Genomic DNA, 19,115 nt, shown 5'->3' on the forward strand with positions numbered 1-19,115 from the left:
ACAAAATTTACCAGAGGGGCACATTAAAAAAATTGAAACAAATGATATTTAAAGATTACAAACTTTATTTTACTTTACAATCATATAAACATTTATTTTGTACAGTAGTGCAAGAGTGAGTGCAGGTGCAAAAGAGGTAGGGCCATAAAAAATAAAAAATGCATCCAGGGTACAACAATATGCCATTTCCTATTGTGGACAGTTGAGTCCACACTTAACTTGGCATAACAATGCTCGATCAATTATACCAGTTTGGCCTGAGCTCCGTTTACTGTCCCCCATCAAAGTGGTTGGGAATATATTCAAGATGGGCTGTACTGGTACATCATTCTTGGACTTGATGATATCTGTAGAAAGATGTACAGTAAACACACATTTATTTACTAATGCATGTATATCGACATGTATTTCAATTTATAAGCCAAGTATTTACTTAAAAAAATAAACATTAAGAGTCATATTGTCACAAAAAGGAATTTACAGCAGAAAGCACTATTTTAAGGACCCACAGTAGACCAACATGATAACTATATGATAACAACATGATAACGTTTCATGATAACTATATAAAGAAAAAGAACTTGGGGGCATGCATTACATTTCTTTGCCTATTATGGGAACATGTGTGCAATATATGTACACAATAAAGGATACAACTTTGTGAATATAACATGTAATGCTATTTTTGTCTTCATTTATAAATATTGTATATGTATTAGCCATTCATGGTCAATGCATATATTGCAGTATAGTGAAAAATATAAGCACTAGTTTCCCATATATGGAAATGCATTATGTAATATATCACATTACATTTTGAAGTATATTCCCATATATTTTTGTTCCATGAGGGCATTGTTTAGACCTAGTATCAAGGATACTGACATTTAGATATTCGTTTCTGCTTCAATAAGTTTGCTTAGATATGAACATGCTTGATTTTATTATCAATGTAAGGAACAAAAGTAACATGGTTATGTGCAAGAACAACAAGTCCCTTATGAGATCAAATCGTTTTTTTTACCTGCTTCGACTCTTGCACCAGGAGAAATTGAAGCTCCGCTCTCCAAGAGTAGTTGCTGAGCCGAGCAGCACCGCAGGCGGCTACAGTGTTTGGGTGCGCCGCTTTAATTCACCCGTGTAGAACGTTGAGTCGTATTACATGTAAAATCAGAATTAATTGATACTTTTTTTGGTCAGCACGGGGGGCCACAGGGGTGGCCAGGGACATGTCTATAGAGGCACGGGCCTCCCTAGGCCTCCGTGTAGAACCGCCACTGCTATAATGTCATTTGTATTTATATTGAAATGTTACTTCAAAAAGGTATTGTTTAAATATTAACTGAGATAAAACTAAGAGATCCCACAATATGTCCTCATATTTATGTCTTGCTGTTGGACATGTAAATAAACACAGTGCCTAAGAACATTATAAACTGCAACTTTACGGCGGTGTATTTGACTCATATTTGATTTTATAATGGTCACATTTTATTTTGTTAATGTTTCTTGACCAGATAAGATGTAGCCATATATTTTTTAATTGCCATATAATAACTATAACTGTATCAGGGCTATATGTGCAGATACCTTTAAATTAATGGAAATTATAGGCTACCAGTGATAACAAACAAATACATTTGTGTTTCAGCTACTCTCAACAGAATCGTTGTCTCTCTTTAAAGCAAAATATTAGACTTTATAAATGAACATTAGGTACAATTAATTAGAATTATAAATTTGTAGATATTTAGTTTTTTCATGGTATGACTAAACAGAGTGAAACACAAAAAAGTAAGTCAAGACAGACAACTCAATATGTACCATTTAAACAAAAAAGTGTTTAATGCCTTTCTTGGTAATTTTAAGAATAAAATACTTAATAATTCAAACACTCATTTGAAAAGGGTTTTCCTATATATTAATCTCTGTCCCTAAATATATCATTTTTTTTGTTTTTTCTGAGTTTTGGATCATTTTCTGATGATTTCATCCTCTCTGTGTTGGGAACAGGCTCCTCTGGATGTTATACACTCTTCCTTTTAATCCTCCTCCTTTCTGTTGTCTTCTCATAATTTTTTCCCATTTCTTTCACTCCCACTTTTCATCTCTACATTTCAAGGCTTAGCTGGAAAGTGATTAAAAAAAGAGTTTGTTACAGAAGTTTAATACAGATCACAGAGCACAGGTGTCAAAGTCAGTTCCTTGAGGGCCAGTGTAGCTCTAACCACATCTTCCTTGAAGTTTCAAGTATTGCCTCTGCCATACCTGTCTTTTTGCCCTATCGACTTTCATTTATATGCATGCGAATGCGACGGACCGGAAACGCAAGCTTCTGCTGCAAAGTTGTGCATGCCGTTGCGTTCCAAATGTCAAGTTTGTTGAACTCTGACCTGCCAATTTGTACAACCAGATGGATTCACGGTGTGAGAAGTGCTAGTTTTCTCATATCCTGCTCCCCGCCGATATTCACAACTGCATACAACAAATGTTTGCATGGTCAACTCCTTTGTGACCAGGGCCTACTTCTGAAAACCCTGATTACTTGGTTCTTGTTAAACTCAGCTGGATATGACCCTCCAGGAACTGACTTTGACACCCCTGATTTAGAAGATTGTGATTATGTCATCACATGGAACGCTGCAATTTCTATTTAGTGCTTTTGTGTTTAGAAAATTATCAAAAATTATCTAAACGAAAATAAATAATGTAGGCATGCAAGCAAATCTAGCATTGTCAACTGAAACAGTTGGATAAACAGTATTAGAACATTCTGTCATTGTTTTTTAATCTAATTTGCATGCATTCACATGGCATGTGTTACATTGTTTTGACAACTGTTCTGTAAGAACTATTCCTTTACTGCACACAAACTTCTACAAAGCATACACTATCTTACACAGTGTCACAACAAATAGCTAAACATGGAAAGCCATACTTGAATTTAAAGTGTTAATATTAATATTTAACTTGTGTTACAGAGAACTTAAGTTTTAAGTACCGCAACCTACTACTAGTTAAGTTAGTTAACAAGCTTAATGCACTTGCAAAAGCCTTAAACATGGAGTTGGTTTGGCAATATATGTCTATATTTTTCTTTCATGCCAAAAATCATTAGGATATTAGGTGAAGATCATGTTCCATAAAGATATTTTGTAAATTTCATACCGTAAATATATAAAAACTGGGTAGATGCAACAAAAATGACCATAAAAACACTCGCTCAATTTGGTAACTGCCCAATGAAGTTATGCATAGAATTTCCTCTTTCAGGTTCATATTCTCTCCACAACGTCATTGGTCCATAGAGAGCGTTACAACAAACCGTTACAACCTGTTTCTCCTTAGCAACAGCCTACTACAGCGCCTATGATTAACAACTTTAAAGCTGCTTTTTCTCAATTTTTTTTTTTTTTGTTAAATTAATAAATCTTGGCCAAATATTTATAATGTAATATAATAAACCATACATCCCTGGAAAGCTTATTTATTATGTTTCAGATGACGTATAAATCTCAATTTCGAAAACATTGACCCATACAACTGGTTTTGTTGTCCAGGGTGTCCAGGTAGATCATATATATATATATATATATATATATATATATATATATATATATATATATATATACATATATATATATATATATATATATATATATATATACATATATATACACATTATGTGTATAAATGCTTGCAAGTCACACAGTAGGCTAAACTGTGACAAAAGTGTTTTCAGGTCACCAGAATTATAATAGGAACAGGGATAAAATAAGGCATTACTAATTGATAATCGCGATCTCTATTTATTCCTTGTCATAAATAGAAGTCATTGGTGTTTTAGTGCCAAGTTAGTGTCACATGAAATCTGAAGCGAATCGACTGATATATGTTTTAGAAAAATCAAGGTAGAATCATACTGCACATGTTCAATACACGTACGTTAATGAATATGTGTACATTATAAAATCTAAATAAGGATATATTGAATACAGTATGTAGTTATTCATTGTTTCCTGGTCGATAAACCAATCGGGCAATTAATTGAATAGGAACCAACAAGTCATGTACAAAAATACATAAGTACATACATAAGTTTTAAAACACTTGTTTTCTAAAGGAAAAAGACATTCCACGAAACAAACATTTAAACAAACATACTGTTTAAAGACAGGAACAACACGTGTGTTTTAAGAGGTGATTGTTGCATACCTTGCTTTAGTTACTTGAAAACTGAGGGAGGGGCACTGGTTTAGGCTGGAAGTGAATACAGCAGGTTAGTGTGAAAAAGGTTACATGAGTGTGAGAGTTAAAAAATGAAGAGAGGAAGGAATGGGGATTGATGATAGATAGAGCAGTAAAATTAGTAGTACGATGTAAATCTGTTGTAAATTGAGTAGTATAAACCTGAGTAGTATGAAAAAAACAGGCACAAAATAAGTAAAGCTGCACTCTTACAAAAGTTATTAATACTGATATAAGACAGATTAAATTTTTCTAATTAGGTGGATTAGTATATTTTTTAATATGTTTTAGAACTTACCTTCCAGGTGGTTGCGGGCAACAAATTTCAATACCTCATCAATGAGAATGACAGGGAAAGAGAGCTTCAGTACCACCAACCACTGTTCAATGTTCAGGTCAGTTAACTTGAAGATCATCTAGAAGAGGAAAAGGAACATCACGGTCAGTGGACCGTCACTGTCAGTGGACGGTTTTCAAATGTGAAAAACAAGAGAAAGAGTCATACAGGCAGGGGGTCCACATATAGGATCATGAAGTGGAGGGACATGGACAGGGTCATGGCTCCCACCAGCCAGCCATTACTCCATGGAGGCATACGTAAGAGAGACTGGTTCTCAGACAAACTACAGAAAAAGACAGGGAATAAATGTCTTTGTTAAGCTTTAAAGAATATATATTTTATGCATTCTATTATATAATTATATATAGAATTAAATTTTTGGAACAGAGCTATAGTATTGATTAAGAGAAGCCACAACATCTGTAACAGTATACAAGAATCAGATCAAATGTGTAACCTGTTTAGGGCATTGAACATCTCAATTGTCACCAAGACAGACAGAGCCATGGTCATAGGTGGAGCAGCCTCAAACACCTCACACTCAATGCCAGTGAAGTCCTCATTCTCTTCATGACACTGCATGAAGTGAGACTACAAAACACAGCAGAATACCGGAAGATAAATCACCAGAAATAAACAGAAAAACGTATCTTTATTCAAAATGAAATAGTTGAGATATTGATACTTACCAGCTGGTAAAATGTGATATGAGGACCCTCCCCATCATACATGAACCAGTGTGCAGCAGCAGCCACAGTGGCAGCACCCACATAACCTGAAAACAACAAGTTTTTAAGAATACCACCAGAGCTTACACAGAGAACATAAGCTATTATAAAAAGATGATAAGGATACAAACCTCCAATGACCATGTATCTAAAGAACAGCCAGCCAGAGATGAGAGGTTCTCTGGCAGAGCGGGGTGGCTTGCCCATGATATCAAGATCGGGGGGGTTGAAGCCCAAAGCAGTGGCGGGCAGTCCGTCAGTTACCAAGTTCACCCACAGCAGCTGAACCGGGATCAGAGCTTCAGGCATACCAAGAGCAGCAGTCAAGAAAATACTGAAAGAGAAGAGTGTCACAAACATGAGAATATGAAACAGAATATGAAACAAAGGCATCAGGTGTTTAGTGTGAGGCATGAATTCTCACCAGACGACCTCTCCAACATTTGAAGAAATCAGATAACGAATGAACTGCTTCATGTTGTTGTAAATGGCTCTGCCTTCCTCAACAGCGGCCACAATGGAAGAAAAGTTGTCGTCGGCCAGGACCATCTCAGAGGCTGACTTGGCAACGGCAGTGCCAGAGCCCATGGCAATGCCAATCTCTGCCTTTTTCAAGGCAGGGGCATCGTTGACACCATCACCAGTCTAGAAGAAACAAATAATCTCAAAGGACTCTGGAGGTAAATCTCGTCACAAGGTGTCCATGAGTGAGTGTAGATACTTATGTCTTACCATGGCAGTAATCTCATCTTGGCCCTGCAGGAACTCAACAATCTTAGACTTGTGGGAAGGCTCAACACGAGCGAAGCAACAGGCCCTGCGGACAGCCTCACTCTGCTCAGAACGGGGCAGGTCATCAAACTCGCGGCCAGTGTAAGCCTTGCCAGTCACATCCTGACCCTCAGTAAAGATGCCAATACGACGACAGATGGCCACAGCAGTACCCTTGTTGTCACCTGAACATTTCCATTATAATAACGTTCCTTAGTCATTTGATGGACATGTCTTAGGCATTGCAAGAGAACAAGATCAAAGTGGTGAAAAAGACTAATAAAATAATGGAAAAGGAGTGAACTGTAGTGAAAATTCGCACCAGTGATCATAATAACACGAATGCCAGCAGCCCTGCACAGTTCAATGGCGCCAGTAACCTCTTTGCGGGGAGGATCCAACATACCAACACAGCCAACGAAGGTAAGGTCTGTCTGAGAAATAACAAATAGGACAGACAAAGAATGTCAAACTTTCCTATACCTGGTATTAAGATTTGTTTTGGTCTTTTTACACCTGGTGTTTTAATCCGTCTCTTTCGTCCACTTTCTACCACTTTTGTCCTTAAGAGGATGGTTTATGGGCAGCTAAATTCGAGGGCTTTTCAGATATTTCGATCAAATGGACAAAATAAGCGCATGCAATGTACATATGAAAGTGTAAAAAATTATAATAATATAAAGCGTTTTTCATTTTAAACCAAACGTTTAGGTTCAGCCGGCAAAGTTAAAATCCTGTCTGTGCAATTAAGAATGTTAAGGTTTTATGTCCGTATGCAGTAAGCGGTCTCTTGTGGCTGTTCGAATGCATTCAACAACTTGAGCATCTACACCACGAACACAATTCGGTAGAATGAGTTTTCGACAACCTCTGGAAGTGGCCAAAAGTATACAAGCTCAAAACGTTTCACACCCGTTTAGACCTGTATTAAGCGTTGTCACCTTGTGATCCGATTAACCAAAACACACCCTAATACCAGGTGTAAACAGCCCCTAACACAGCAGGAGCTGAACTGTTCTTTACAGTTGGGATGATGCTTGGTATAAATCTATCAACGTGTACACTTTCAATGTTTACCTCATAGTCAGCAAATTTAGTAGAGTCCTCAAGTTTCATTTCCTCAACCTTCAAGGGATGGTCACGGGTGGCCAGAGCCAAACAACGTAGGGTATCACGGCCGGTACCCCACTCCTTGATAATATTCATGATCTTGTCCTTCACAACACCAGTTAAGGGCAAACGTGTAGCACCAACACGCACATAGGCACACCTGTCAATCACTCCCTCTGGAGCTCCCTATTACCCAAGCAAGGAAAGAGAAAATATGAATACATCAAATAATGAAACAAAGTCAAAGAAGCAGTAAAACAGAATGCTTAAACAAAATAATTGACTTTGATAATGTGATGCTTAAACTAGCATTGGAACCATGGTACAGTAATGGTATCAAACATGCCGAATGATATGGTACTTTGATATACAGTGGGGTAAAAAGAATGGTAAAAACACACCTTCACAAACATTTTGCAGCCTGCATCACCCTTTACAGGGGTACAATAGACAGACATGGATTTCCTATCACGGGAGAACTCCAGAGTGAAGTTTTTCTTCATTAGCTGCTTCACAACCTACACAAGGTGACAGTGGATTTACGTTGGAGTTATACTGTGATATTTACATCTCCTATTAGCTCTATATTATTAGCGCATCTAGTAAGGTTTACTCCCATACGTACACTGCAGCAGGCATTGGCTCTCTCGACTGGGGACAGGTTGTTAACATTGCTCTTGAACACATTCATCTTTTCAACTAAGCAGGACAGGGCAGTCTCAGTGGCCTCGCCAACCTTCTCAAAGATCTTCTTGGACTGCAGCAGAATAATAAAATATTTTTTCATTAAAAAAATTATATTATAGCTTGACCAAGAATGTCTGAAAGAATGCACACCTACCTCGTTGTAGTCGAGGGAGGAATCATTGCACAGGGCGCAGATTGTGGCCAACTCAACCAAACTGTCATACTGACTACAGTCAACGCGAGCACCACCCTTTGTTCTAAAAGGGTTAGATGTACGACTCTGATTAGGATTGCCTAACAAACAGTATAGTCTGTTAAGAAGAAACATTTGATTGTATACTTACACTTCACCCTCAGGGGTGTACTTGGAGCCAGAGATATCAAAGCTGTCAAGTTCAACATGATCACCATCAATTTTGTCAACGATGAACATCTGTAAAAACATTATTTAATTTTAGTCTCTGAGTAAATAGGTCTATAAAAATGTATATATCCACATCAATGAGCGATTTACACCATCGTGCTGAACCATTCCAAGCACGATCTGAAACGATTCAGGTTATGTTTCCACTTGAGCCTGTCTCGGCACAGAACGATAACAAACCGTTCACGGCCTGGAATGTTCAGTGCGGTTTTCTAAACGTGTGTAGTGACATCGCCACTTAAGATACCAGTTTCTCTTTGTTGCCCAAAAAACACTTAATTAAGGAAGGAAATAAAGTTAACTTAGTTGGTTAATAGCTGGAGCTGGGGGTACCAAGATAAATGAAATTGTTCTCAAGTCATTGCTCAGACTCTTCTATTAGCCCTAGCCTCGTAATTAAATACTGGATGTCTGTATGTGCATGAAAACTGCTCTGCCTTTGAACACATACTTTGGTCACACACATCTGGTTGGTGGTCAAAGTGCCAGTCTTGTCAGAGCAGATGACAGAGGTGCAGCCCAGGGTCTCCACAGAGGGCAGAGAACGGACAATGGCATTTTTCTTTGCCATACGCCTAGTACCAAGAGCCAGGCAGGTAGTGATGACAGCAGGCAAACCTGAGAGGCGAGGAGAAAAAAGTTAGGGGTCGCCTACCTACTACAGGTAAGGGTAATCCTTAAAGTAACAAACTTTCAAGATTGAAAGATTCGGTGCAACAACCTACAATTTGATCAGATGTAGCAAACATTGAAGACCACAAATTCTGAGATTTTATGGGTGCACATTGGTTAACAGTGCAAAAGTCATGAGGTTTGCCAATAAAAGCAAAAACATTTTCTAGGCCCTTGCGATTAAAGTTTTGCCAAATGCAAAAAAGTTAATGTGAAATGTCGACAAAAGATAATTTGCTACTCGAATGGTCGTAAATCAGATGATCTCATTAGAGAAATGTGTTGAGTGAATTGTTATCCTCACCCTCTGGGATGGCAGCCACAGCCAGAGCGACAGCAATCTTAAAGTAATAAACGGCACCACGGATCCAGGATCCACCATGGACAGGGTCGTTGAAGTGGCCAATGTTGATCATCCAGACAGCGACGCAGATCAGAGAGATAACCTTAGAGAGCTGCTCACCAAATTCATCCAGTTTCTGCTGCAGTGGGGTCTTCTCCTGCTCGGTGGCAGCCATCTGGTCACGGATCTTACCAATCTCAGTTGACACACCAGTAGCAACAGCAACGCCAATAGCTTTGCCAGAAGCAATGTTTGTACCCTACATGTGGGAGAGTAGATCATGGAAAAATTCAAACAAATTACAAGTTTACCACCTTTTGTTGGTGCTGAAGGACATAGCTTTAACCATCAAACCAATCAAATTTTAGAGTTAGGGTTAAAGTTAAGCGTTAGCTTAAGGATAGGGTTTAATGTAGAATTGGGGTTATAAATCAATTAATTTACTCTAACTTCATGGGCCAGTTTAGGAATGGGGGCTTACTGAACTTTTAGCAAGTAGGCCATGTACAAACTCCTATCTAATGTTAGAATAAGATTTATGGCTAGATCAAGAAAAACATATTGGACACAAAATGAAAGATTCTTCTTTTGTCTTCACTCACAGAGAAAAGCATGTTCTTCTTGTCCTGATTGACAGCTCTGAGGTCGGGGACAGGCTCGGTGTGCTTGATCACACTGACGGACTCACCTGCACAGAGTTATTATTGCTTATATAACATTGCAATTAAAATTCAGATAATAAATTGCATGATAGTAGGGATGGTCTGTTTGATGATATTTAAGTTACACTACAATCCTAGAGGTACTAACCAGTCAGGATGGACTGGTCAACACGAATAGTGGTGGAACGAATAGAAGTAAGTCTGATGTCAGCGGGGACTTTATCACCAACTGAGAAAGAGGAAAGAGGGTTAACAGAATGGCAACCTACTGGAGGCAAACAGTTATTTATATATTTATGCAAGACAGTATTTATACAGTATTTACCGCAGCTCATTTTTACTAACCACTAACCATGATAAACTGACACCACTTTATTAAATGGCATTACGCCCCATATACTGCCACTGTAACTTCTGTCATGTCTGCCTAAATGTTGTTCTTTTGTTCTACTCAAGACAATTATTGCAGGTTTATTTGATATAGCAACAAGAGAGGAGCTTTTTAGAAGAAACCTTACCAGACACCTCCACAATGTCACCAGGGACAATCTCTCTGGCCTTGATCATCTGGACGCTCTTTCTGTCAGCGCGGTAGACCTTACCCATCTCAGGCTCATACTCCTTCAGTGCCTCAATGGCGCTCTCTGCATTACGCTCCTGTAGACAGAAGATATTTGTATTTGTATGCATGCAAATAATGCATTTACTTATTCTTTGCTGTTTTACAGTAACTGTGTATTTGGTGCATTACCTGCCAGACACCGACAACAGCATTGGCAATAAGAATGAGCAAGATGACAAAAGGCTCAACGAAGGCAGTGACTGTTTCCTCACCCTCCTCAAACCAAGCCAGCACCTAAAACAGAGAAAAATAAGGCAGCAACACAAGATGTCTATTAGTCCTAATTTCAGTCATTGTGTCAAATAATCCACACGCTGTCTTTTAAAATGTGAAACACTTTTGCACACTGTGTACAATATTGTCCTTGTCACGAAATGTAATCTCTTAATTCGTGTTAATAGACACAAATTTCCCCTTTCCTTCGTGTCACTCAGCAGGATCTTTTTAATCTAACAAATTTTAATACGCAGTATCTTTCATACGTATAAATATATATCAATGCAATCTGATTGGAATTCATGCCTATTTCACGAGGTGGCTCATTTTTGTGTGAATTCTTACGATAACATTTGTACGTTTTACTATGATTTGTTTTTGCCCCTGTAACATTAGGTTTAGGGGTGGGGTAAGTGTGGGAAAGCCACCTTAAATATGTACGATTTCCTTTGATATCAGGTTATAAACATATAAATGGTAATATACACGTGGTCTGTGTATTGAAAGTTGTGCTGAGTGACACGAAACAATAGTTTGTGTCCACAAGAATCAATAGATTCAAAATGTTGTGCCTAAGCCACAAACTGCCTTGAGACTGGATAGATATCTTGTGAGAAATTATCCATAATGGGAAAACACGTTTTAAAAATGACATATAAATTACCCCCTCATAACGTGTGTCGTAAACGAATGTGTCGTAAACATTTGTTGAGCATGTTCATCAATGCAAAGAAATACACTGCATTTGTATAAACTCTCGATTTGTTAACCAGTTGAAGGCGTATGGGCTCACTGGGCCCATATTAAATGCTATTAATGAAGTGGAGAAATGCTACATTATTATAACATGATTCTAATGGTCATGAGTGTATTTACCTCTCTTGCAACAGAATTACGCATATTAATAAGCCACTCAAAACTTTATTGCACAATATTGTTGCACAACAGTCTACACTACCAGCAAATGTTCTGCCCTACCCATACATCTCCCCTGACCTTTCCTGAAGGATAGAGTTTCTGTCTTTGACTAGACTACTTCTTAAAATAAACCTCTTCTCCCACTCACCCTCCTTCACTACTCCCCGATATTTCCCTTCTAAGGACATTGAAACAACTGGCCAAGATGCAAAGAGGTGGGAGTCAGAAATGAATATCCCCCGCATTCACCTCTAACCTCCCAACACACTTCTAACCCCCAAGCCTCCACCCTACTGATACTTGTCAACTTGACACAAAAAAAAAGACTCCAAGAGTGCGGCTTCCACACTAGTGTTTAGAAAACTATTTTTTAACAACCTTGTTGCACAACACCACAGATGCTTGGGTTTGTGTATATGGCAACCTACACTGTACTACAACAGCTGTTTAAAAGACGCTCCAGTACTTTTAGAGGGTATGTTAAATTAAAAGTGAACCGACAGTAAATGTCAAAGATCACAGCATCTGTAAATGACATCATCTTTCACATTCTATCCAACTAGCATATTTATTTCTAAATAATAACTAGTATATTTGGTTTACCATTGGGTTTGTAATGCCACTTTTAATTGCTGACTTACGAAAGAGATGCAGGCGGCAAGCAGCAAGATTCTGACCAACAGATCCTCAAACTGCTCAACAATCAAGTCCCAGATGGATTTTCCTGTAAGAGAATGGACCTAAGTTTAGTATTGTTTTAATGAAATGTTTGTACATTAATAGCAAAATGTTCATACGTACCCTCTTCAGCTGGCAGCTCTGAGAATCAAAGTATATGGAGCAGACAGAATAAAAAGAAAAAGAAAAACTGAGTTAGAATCATTCATTACATATCTGCAAGACATTTTGCATATGTATAAATCAAAGTAGAGTCTTTTTTGATGGATAAAGATGAATGAATTAGGACCCATAATATACATCTCCCTAAACACATATACAATATTGAAGAATGCAAATTAAAAAGTGTACTAAAACAATAAGATCCTGGATTAAGTAGACGAATAAAAACACATTTTCCTAACATCATTTATATATGACCAGTCTAATATATTTAAATATTCATTTTAATGTTCATATTTTCATCCAATACCCATATTTTTTGTAAATTAAATGCTTGCTAATACACATTGTTTTGAAATGGCCTTTCACATAAGTGTTTTCATGCTATCAAGTCTTTCGTGTTTCCAACACTTCAGGAAAACTTAGTGGAAGTCAAAAGCACTTGTGCATGCTCATGCGACTTTGCAATGACAGTAACATGTGTGATCTCCCAGGCCAACTTCAGGCAGCATCTAAGAATCTGCCCACCCCCATCTGCCTAAATACTGTTCATTTAATAATACATCTCAAATAACCAAGCAAGGCCCCCGTGCCATCACATGTCTCTGTTCCCGTATCCCCCTCTGCCACAGGCTATTTTCAAAGCCTGCTTCTGCGCAACAACCTGTTGATGTCACTTCAAATGTCATGGAGTAGGCTGAACATTTCTGAATATTCTTAAATGAAGATCAACACGTAGCCTTCAGAGTGGCAGATAGTCTATGCAGTTGTGTTTACCATTATAACTATTCCAAAAAGACCCAAAAGCTGTGGCTTTGAAATAAGAGATGTTTCCCACATTCATATTTTCTAAGTAACCGCTGCATGCCTCTGATTGATCTCACCATTATAGCCATACTTGGCCAGGTTCTTCTTGACTTGATCAGTTGTTAAGCCAGTGTTCTCACTAACCCCGAAGTAGGCCAAAGTCTCGACCGGGGTCTTGGAGTAGGCGTCCTCCATCCTGTCAGGAGTGAAGGAACTTCGGTAGTAGCAAAAGCTTCGTTAAACGGGTCTATGCGTGCTTCTTATTGATAGTATCTTTTGCTCTTGGTGTTCTCTGCACTGCAAAATCTGACCCTTTACTTGGACCCCCTCCTCACAGGACTGATGGACTGACAGAAAGAGCGAATAAATTCCCACTTGTGTGCCATTTTATACTGCTGCCAGTTGCTCCATTGGCCAAAGTTGTCGATTGTCACACCCCAGAATTCCAGTCTCCTGCATATGGGTTTGCAGGGCAGGGTCATGGTTAAGGGGTTGGACGTCTTGACTTGAGAATCTAGGGGGTAACAGAGTGGGCGAGGAACATAAGGGTAGATACCTAAGGGCTAACCGCTGAAATGAAAAGTTGATCTGTTTTTGGAACATGCGTGGTCAGTGGAATAAGGAGAGGGGAGAAGGTGAGAGAGTGAGAGACAGAAGAAAGTGAGTGATGGGCCAAATGGCCTCTGGTGTGGGGAGGGGGTGTACAGAAGTGCTGGTTGGTTAATTTGGTACAAGCATTAAAGGAGTGTGGTTACAACGAGTGAATGCCACAATGAGATCCATGCTTTCGTCATGAGAAAGTACCGTTTTTGGAAAGGATAATATCATGACTTATGATCAAATTCAGATCTCATTTGATTTTACATTGATCCAATTAGATTTATACAAGTCTGCCAAGCTGCTTTAAAAATGTTTGAGAGCTTGTCAGCAATTCAGGCTGAAGACCACTAAAGATCAGCTTTCACAGGCCGGGACATTAGGTAATCTAGTTCCAACCTGACTTCTAACAGCGAACAACTATACTTGCTTTGTCCTTATTGGCCAGCACTAAAACTGTACATCATTTTAATGTTCCACTAACCATATATGTAGATAACATGCTGTATACATTTATAGACTTTTTTAGTTGACTGATCCAACTACGCTAACAAAGGTTTAGATCTAGTTCACTAGTTTTTGCACTTGCTTGATCATTCCTAAACGTAAACCTAAAAACAGACTTCATTGTTCTGTTATTCAAATATGGTCAATTTCTTGTTCAGCACTTACTCGACCACAAGGTACAACAGCGATGGAGGGATAGGAGCGTCAGGCTGGAGAATTTTCATCACCTCTCAGACACTACACACAACTAACCCTTCCATTTAAGAAACTCAGATCCTGTGAGCTATAGTAGGTCAGGAAGATTATAAAATAACAATAAAATACCAAATATTAAAATACAGTATTTGTTTTTATTGTTATCAAAATAGGAGACGTAAAAAGCTTCAGATATCACATCAAATATGTTCAACTAATTCCAGCGAACCATGGTGATATAAATACAGCATATATATATATATATATACATGAGCAGTGCCTGGTTTCTTCCAGACACGATGCTTCAATATGAGATTCATCAGCCCAGAGAATCTTGTTTCTGAAAGTCTTTTAAGTGCTTTTCTTTTTGCATATTTATGTCTTCACTGAGTAGAGGCTGAGTCTGGCCACTATATATATATATATATATATATATATATATATATATATATATATGTATATATATATAAGTATATATATACATTATTAAAAGAGAGTAACTTGAATTATAGAAATTCAATATTCTTAAAAAAATACTGGACGTTTTCCTCAAATGAGAAAAATAACATAAATTCATGTAAGATGAAGAGATAAAAAATAAGTGTCCATGCCTGATATGATCCTCCGATTATCTTAGCTCAGCCTTGGATTGTCATCTGCTGGCTGCCAATGATGGATGAGACATGAAAACATGACAAGTGTTATGAATGTTACGTACAGTGGTAAATATCGCACTGAAGTATTATAATCTCACTAAAGACAACATAGTCTTCAAAAATCAACTCAAACTTCGTCAATTTAATACATCGAAATAGAAACAAGGGAGAACAAAGAAAACTAATGAGATAAATCATACGACACATATAAAGAATGACTAATCAACTAAACCAGCATGCGATGGTAGAAAAAACATTCTATGACGTGCTATGAATAGGGTAAATATAAAGAAGACCAGAAGTTTTTTGCCAGAAAACATTTTTTCTAACTGTGGCAAAACCCTGCAAAAGACATTAAATGGTCTTTTTAGGTAATTACAAGGGATGTTTTTGAGGTTGGCCAAGAACCAACTTCAAACTACTTTATTAAGAGCGTTCATGTCTGCGGAACTAATGAATGCAATATTTCCGACATCATTTGAAGGCAGCATGAATTGCCATGTACCACCTTACAAAACTGCGATCCGAAGTACAGAAAAGGGAGCTGAGAGGCATCAAAAACAGACATTAAATGGCCTGTCTGCACTTTTGAAAACTGTAGGACAGCTGCATTGACATATTTCACACCTCTGACACACCCATACACTGGACAGTTTAATAGAATATTATAATTCATTCAAATGGCATACTGGGGAAAGTACATAAAAGCGACATTACCACTTATTCTATTAAAAGTTCTTCGTACATGCATCTGTGCGTTCTATGTTGTTGTTCATTTAACACACTGTAATTATAGCAATGCAGACGGGTGTGTAGCTTTCCTCCGAGCACCCAATGACATTTAACTCAATATCGTACAGGACAGACTATCCTCGGATTCACAGCACAGGGGCTTAGCTGAAACCAGTTCATCAATCTTACTTTACTGTTTCATATATACACCGCAACAGCTGTAATCTATATCTTTTCCAGTATTTTTGCTTTTGCAATGAACTAAAATTTCAAAGCTGCCTGAATAGAAACTACTATTATTATAAAAAATATACTGCTATAATCAATTAACATGCCTTTACATCTATATAAATCTAGTATATATATGATAAACGTTGGCATTCTGTCCCCTAATCTTAGGTGAATTTGTAGTCATACATACAGTACAAGCAAGATACCATTTTATTGGATTGTTGGTGGGTTTAGAGGACAATTAGGGGGATTGTTCACCCAAAACTAAAAGTCCTGTCATAATTTACTCACCCAGACTAAAGCGTTCCAAAGCTTTAAACATTTCTTTGTTCCGTTGAACACAAAACAATATATTTTTAAGAATTTGGGAGACCAATCAGTTCTGGGTCACCGTTGGGGTCACAGCTTCTTCCTACTACGGTAGTCAACAGTGCCCCAGAACTGTTTGGTTACAAACTTTCTCCAAATATATTTATTTGTGTTGAGCACAATAAGAAAATGTATATTTTGTATAAAATGTATAACTTCTGGGTGAATGACAGATTTTTACTATTACTTTAAGCAAATGATTATTTCTAACAATAGCGGAAAAACATTTGAATATTTAGTGCGATATTGTCTAAGAATATTATGAAAATACCATGAATGATTCTAAAGATATGCTTGATTTTAATGCAAAATATCATTGCTTATTTCTTTGAGACTGAAATATAAGCTGGACATGTTCTTGCCAGGCTAACAATGTCATGTCATGTCATGAGTTCACATTAGAGTGAAGACAACATGAACTTTTCTTATTACTTTAGTGCATGAACACCCCAACACACACTTGGCACGGACACGTTTAGAGTTACTTAACCGGGTGTTCGTGGTTTCTGCTGACATGAAAGGAGATACTGCTGAGCTTAGAGTTCATACCACTGTCAGAGTACAGAGCTGTGCTATAGCATGTGCTATTGATCATGTTTTAGTCCAGTCTCTTTCAATCATGGTACACTGACATTTGTAGACACAGTAGTGCTGTGCATCTAGTTTTTTGCACTGGAGTATTATATATTTAGTGGTGTTAGTGTTAAGAATTGAGCTAGTAGCACCATATGTGTTACCTTGAATTAGTATCAGAACTAAAAATATTCAAAGACACACGTCACTGCACAGTGCAGACATTTAATAGCACACTTTTAATATTTGGCTTGGTTTACAATAGCATACTACTACTGCTTACAACAGCTAACATAGTAATTTGTATATTAACATTATGAAACAATGTGCAATAGTAACATTTAACATTCCAGACAGTCATATGCCAAACTATCACATTACAAAAAAATGACACACTTTATATTTAATAAAATTGGAAAATAGCTGCTGATACTATATTCTGTTTATTGGTCATACTGGTAAAATGTACTGCATTGTTGGAAATAGCATTCTTAACATGCTGTCTTTTCAAAAAAACGAAAAACGGTTTGAGAGTACGATTTTCTGATCACAGCCATAAATTAGACATAAAAGCTACGAAACACAGCTTGGTACAGCAATGCAATGCATGAAAAAGTGCACTAGTCCACTAGGGGTCAATACACACACAGAAAGTGTGCAATGTGCTGCTCAAACACGCTCAAACCAAGAACAGTAAGTTTAGAAACATATCCTTCTCCATACTGTTTAGTTGTTGTTCTTTGTTTTCTTGCTGTTTGCTCAGATTGTTTGCACTGCGCATTTGTCGAACTCGGACATCCACGCTCAATCCGTGAAGAGTAACAAAACCATCCAAAAGTTGGACAAAACCTCCTTAAGGGAGAGGTTAAGACCAGAACCCCCAGTCCTTTTACCAGAACTATTGAGTCAAAAAGCTGGACTGTACGATCTAATCGGCCTGGTCACCCCTGTCAAGCAGAAAGGAGGTGACCAGGTGAGACTGGTTGAATCCAAATGAACTCCAATGGATCAAAAAGAAGATGCAGGCTGAAATGTGTGGTGCTTATTATGCAAGTACATTGAGAAGCATTGCCCAGTGGAGCGTTATCAGTGGTTCCATCTAGTGGATTGCCGAACAGTGCTGGGAGCAATTCAGACAGCTACATTTACATTTATTCATATGGCAGACCAAGCAACTTACAAGTAGTTTTTTTTACAGTGGCACATTACTGCAGAACAATCAGGTGCTTTGCTCAAGGGCACTTCAGTCATGACCAAAGTTTATTACCGTCTGAAAGTTTTTTCATCAAATAATAATTGCTTGCCTACCTCAATCCAAAGCATGGAGTTTTTAATAAAGTAACATGTTCACGTGATATGGTGACAGTTTGGAGCCTGTTGACCGTTAGACCTGTGGGAGAAAAAACCCTACGGGTTTTGGGAAGTGCGTTTTATTTGCTTTCCACCAGCCAGGATTAATATCCAGAGAGAGCACGTGGCCACATAAATGTGTCTTACCTTAACAGATATCAGTAAAAAATAGGTCAAAAAGAGGGTGGGATTTAAAGTCTGGGGTTTTGTCTTCTGTTGCATGGCACAAGAGCTATCCATACTGATAATGTGAGTGACCAATCCACCGAAGGATTTCTTCTGGCATATCAAAGATTTAAGAGAACATTTAAAAGAAATTGTGGTCAGACTCAATAACTAATTTCATAGGGGTCAAGTATCTGCTTGAAGATCTTCTGAAGACAAGTCTCTATAAAGATAAAAGTGGAGGCAGCTAAACATGGTTTTGAGTATTTCATCCTGCGGACTCCCCTCATAGAAATGGAGCAGCTGAAGCAGCTGTCCGACTTGTGAAGCGAACCCTCCAGAGCTTGGAGGT

General features: G+C 37.9%; 1 protein-coding gene across 2 annotated transcripts; it reads right to left on the reverse strand.

Annotated features, from left to right (window-relative positions):
* Window positions 1-1,460: 1,460 nt before the first annotated feature.
* Window positions 1,461-13,849, reverse strand: atp2a1l (ATPase sarcoplasmic/endoplasmic reticulum Ca2+ transporting 1, like). Of its 2 annotated transcripts, XM_079475713.1 has the most exons (24): window positions 13,466-13,749; window positions 12,543-12,560; window positions 12,383-12,465; window positions 10,737-10,841; window positions 10,504-10,642; window positions 10,134-10,214; window positions 9,926-10,011; window positions 9,285-9,582; window positions 8,760-8,926; window positions 8,229-8,317; window positions 8,039-8,141; window positions 7,823-7,954; window positions 7,599-7,715; window positions 7,165-7,383; window positions 6,410-6,521; window positions 6,049-6,272; window positions 5,741-5,961; window positions 5,448-5,650; window positions 5,278-5,363; window positions 5,046-5,179; window positions 4,754-4,871; window positions 4,547-4,664; window positions 4,216-4,260; window positions 1,478-2,128 (listed from the first exon to the last, which is right to left on the reverse strand). In XM_079475713.1, exons 1-23 carry the CDS (start codon window positions 13,581-13,583, stop codon window positions 4,256-4,258), a joined length of 2,976 nt encoding a protein of 991 aa, XP_079331839.1. In that variant the 5' UTR covers window positions 13,584-13,749; the 3' UTR covers window positions 1,478-2,128; window positions 4,216-4,255. The 2 variants fall into 2 exon arrangements, with proteins under 2 accessions (XP_079331838.1, XP_079331839.1); XM_079475712.1 differs by lacking the exon at window positions 4,216-4,260 and having other exon boundaries at window positions 1,461-2,128; window positions 13,466-13,849.
* Between the last annotated feature and the right edge of the window lie 5,266 nt (window positions 13,850-19,115).

This window comes from Barbatula barbatula, assembly GCF_947034865.1.
Source record: "Barbatula barbatula genome assembly, chromosome: 16".
Classification (NCBI taxonomy): domain Eukaryota; kingdom Metazoa; phylum Chordata; class Actinopteri; order Cypriniformes; family Nemacheilidae; genus Barbatula; species Barbatula barbatula.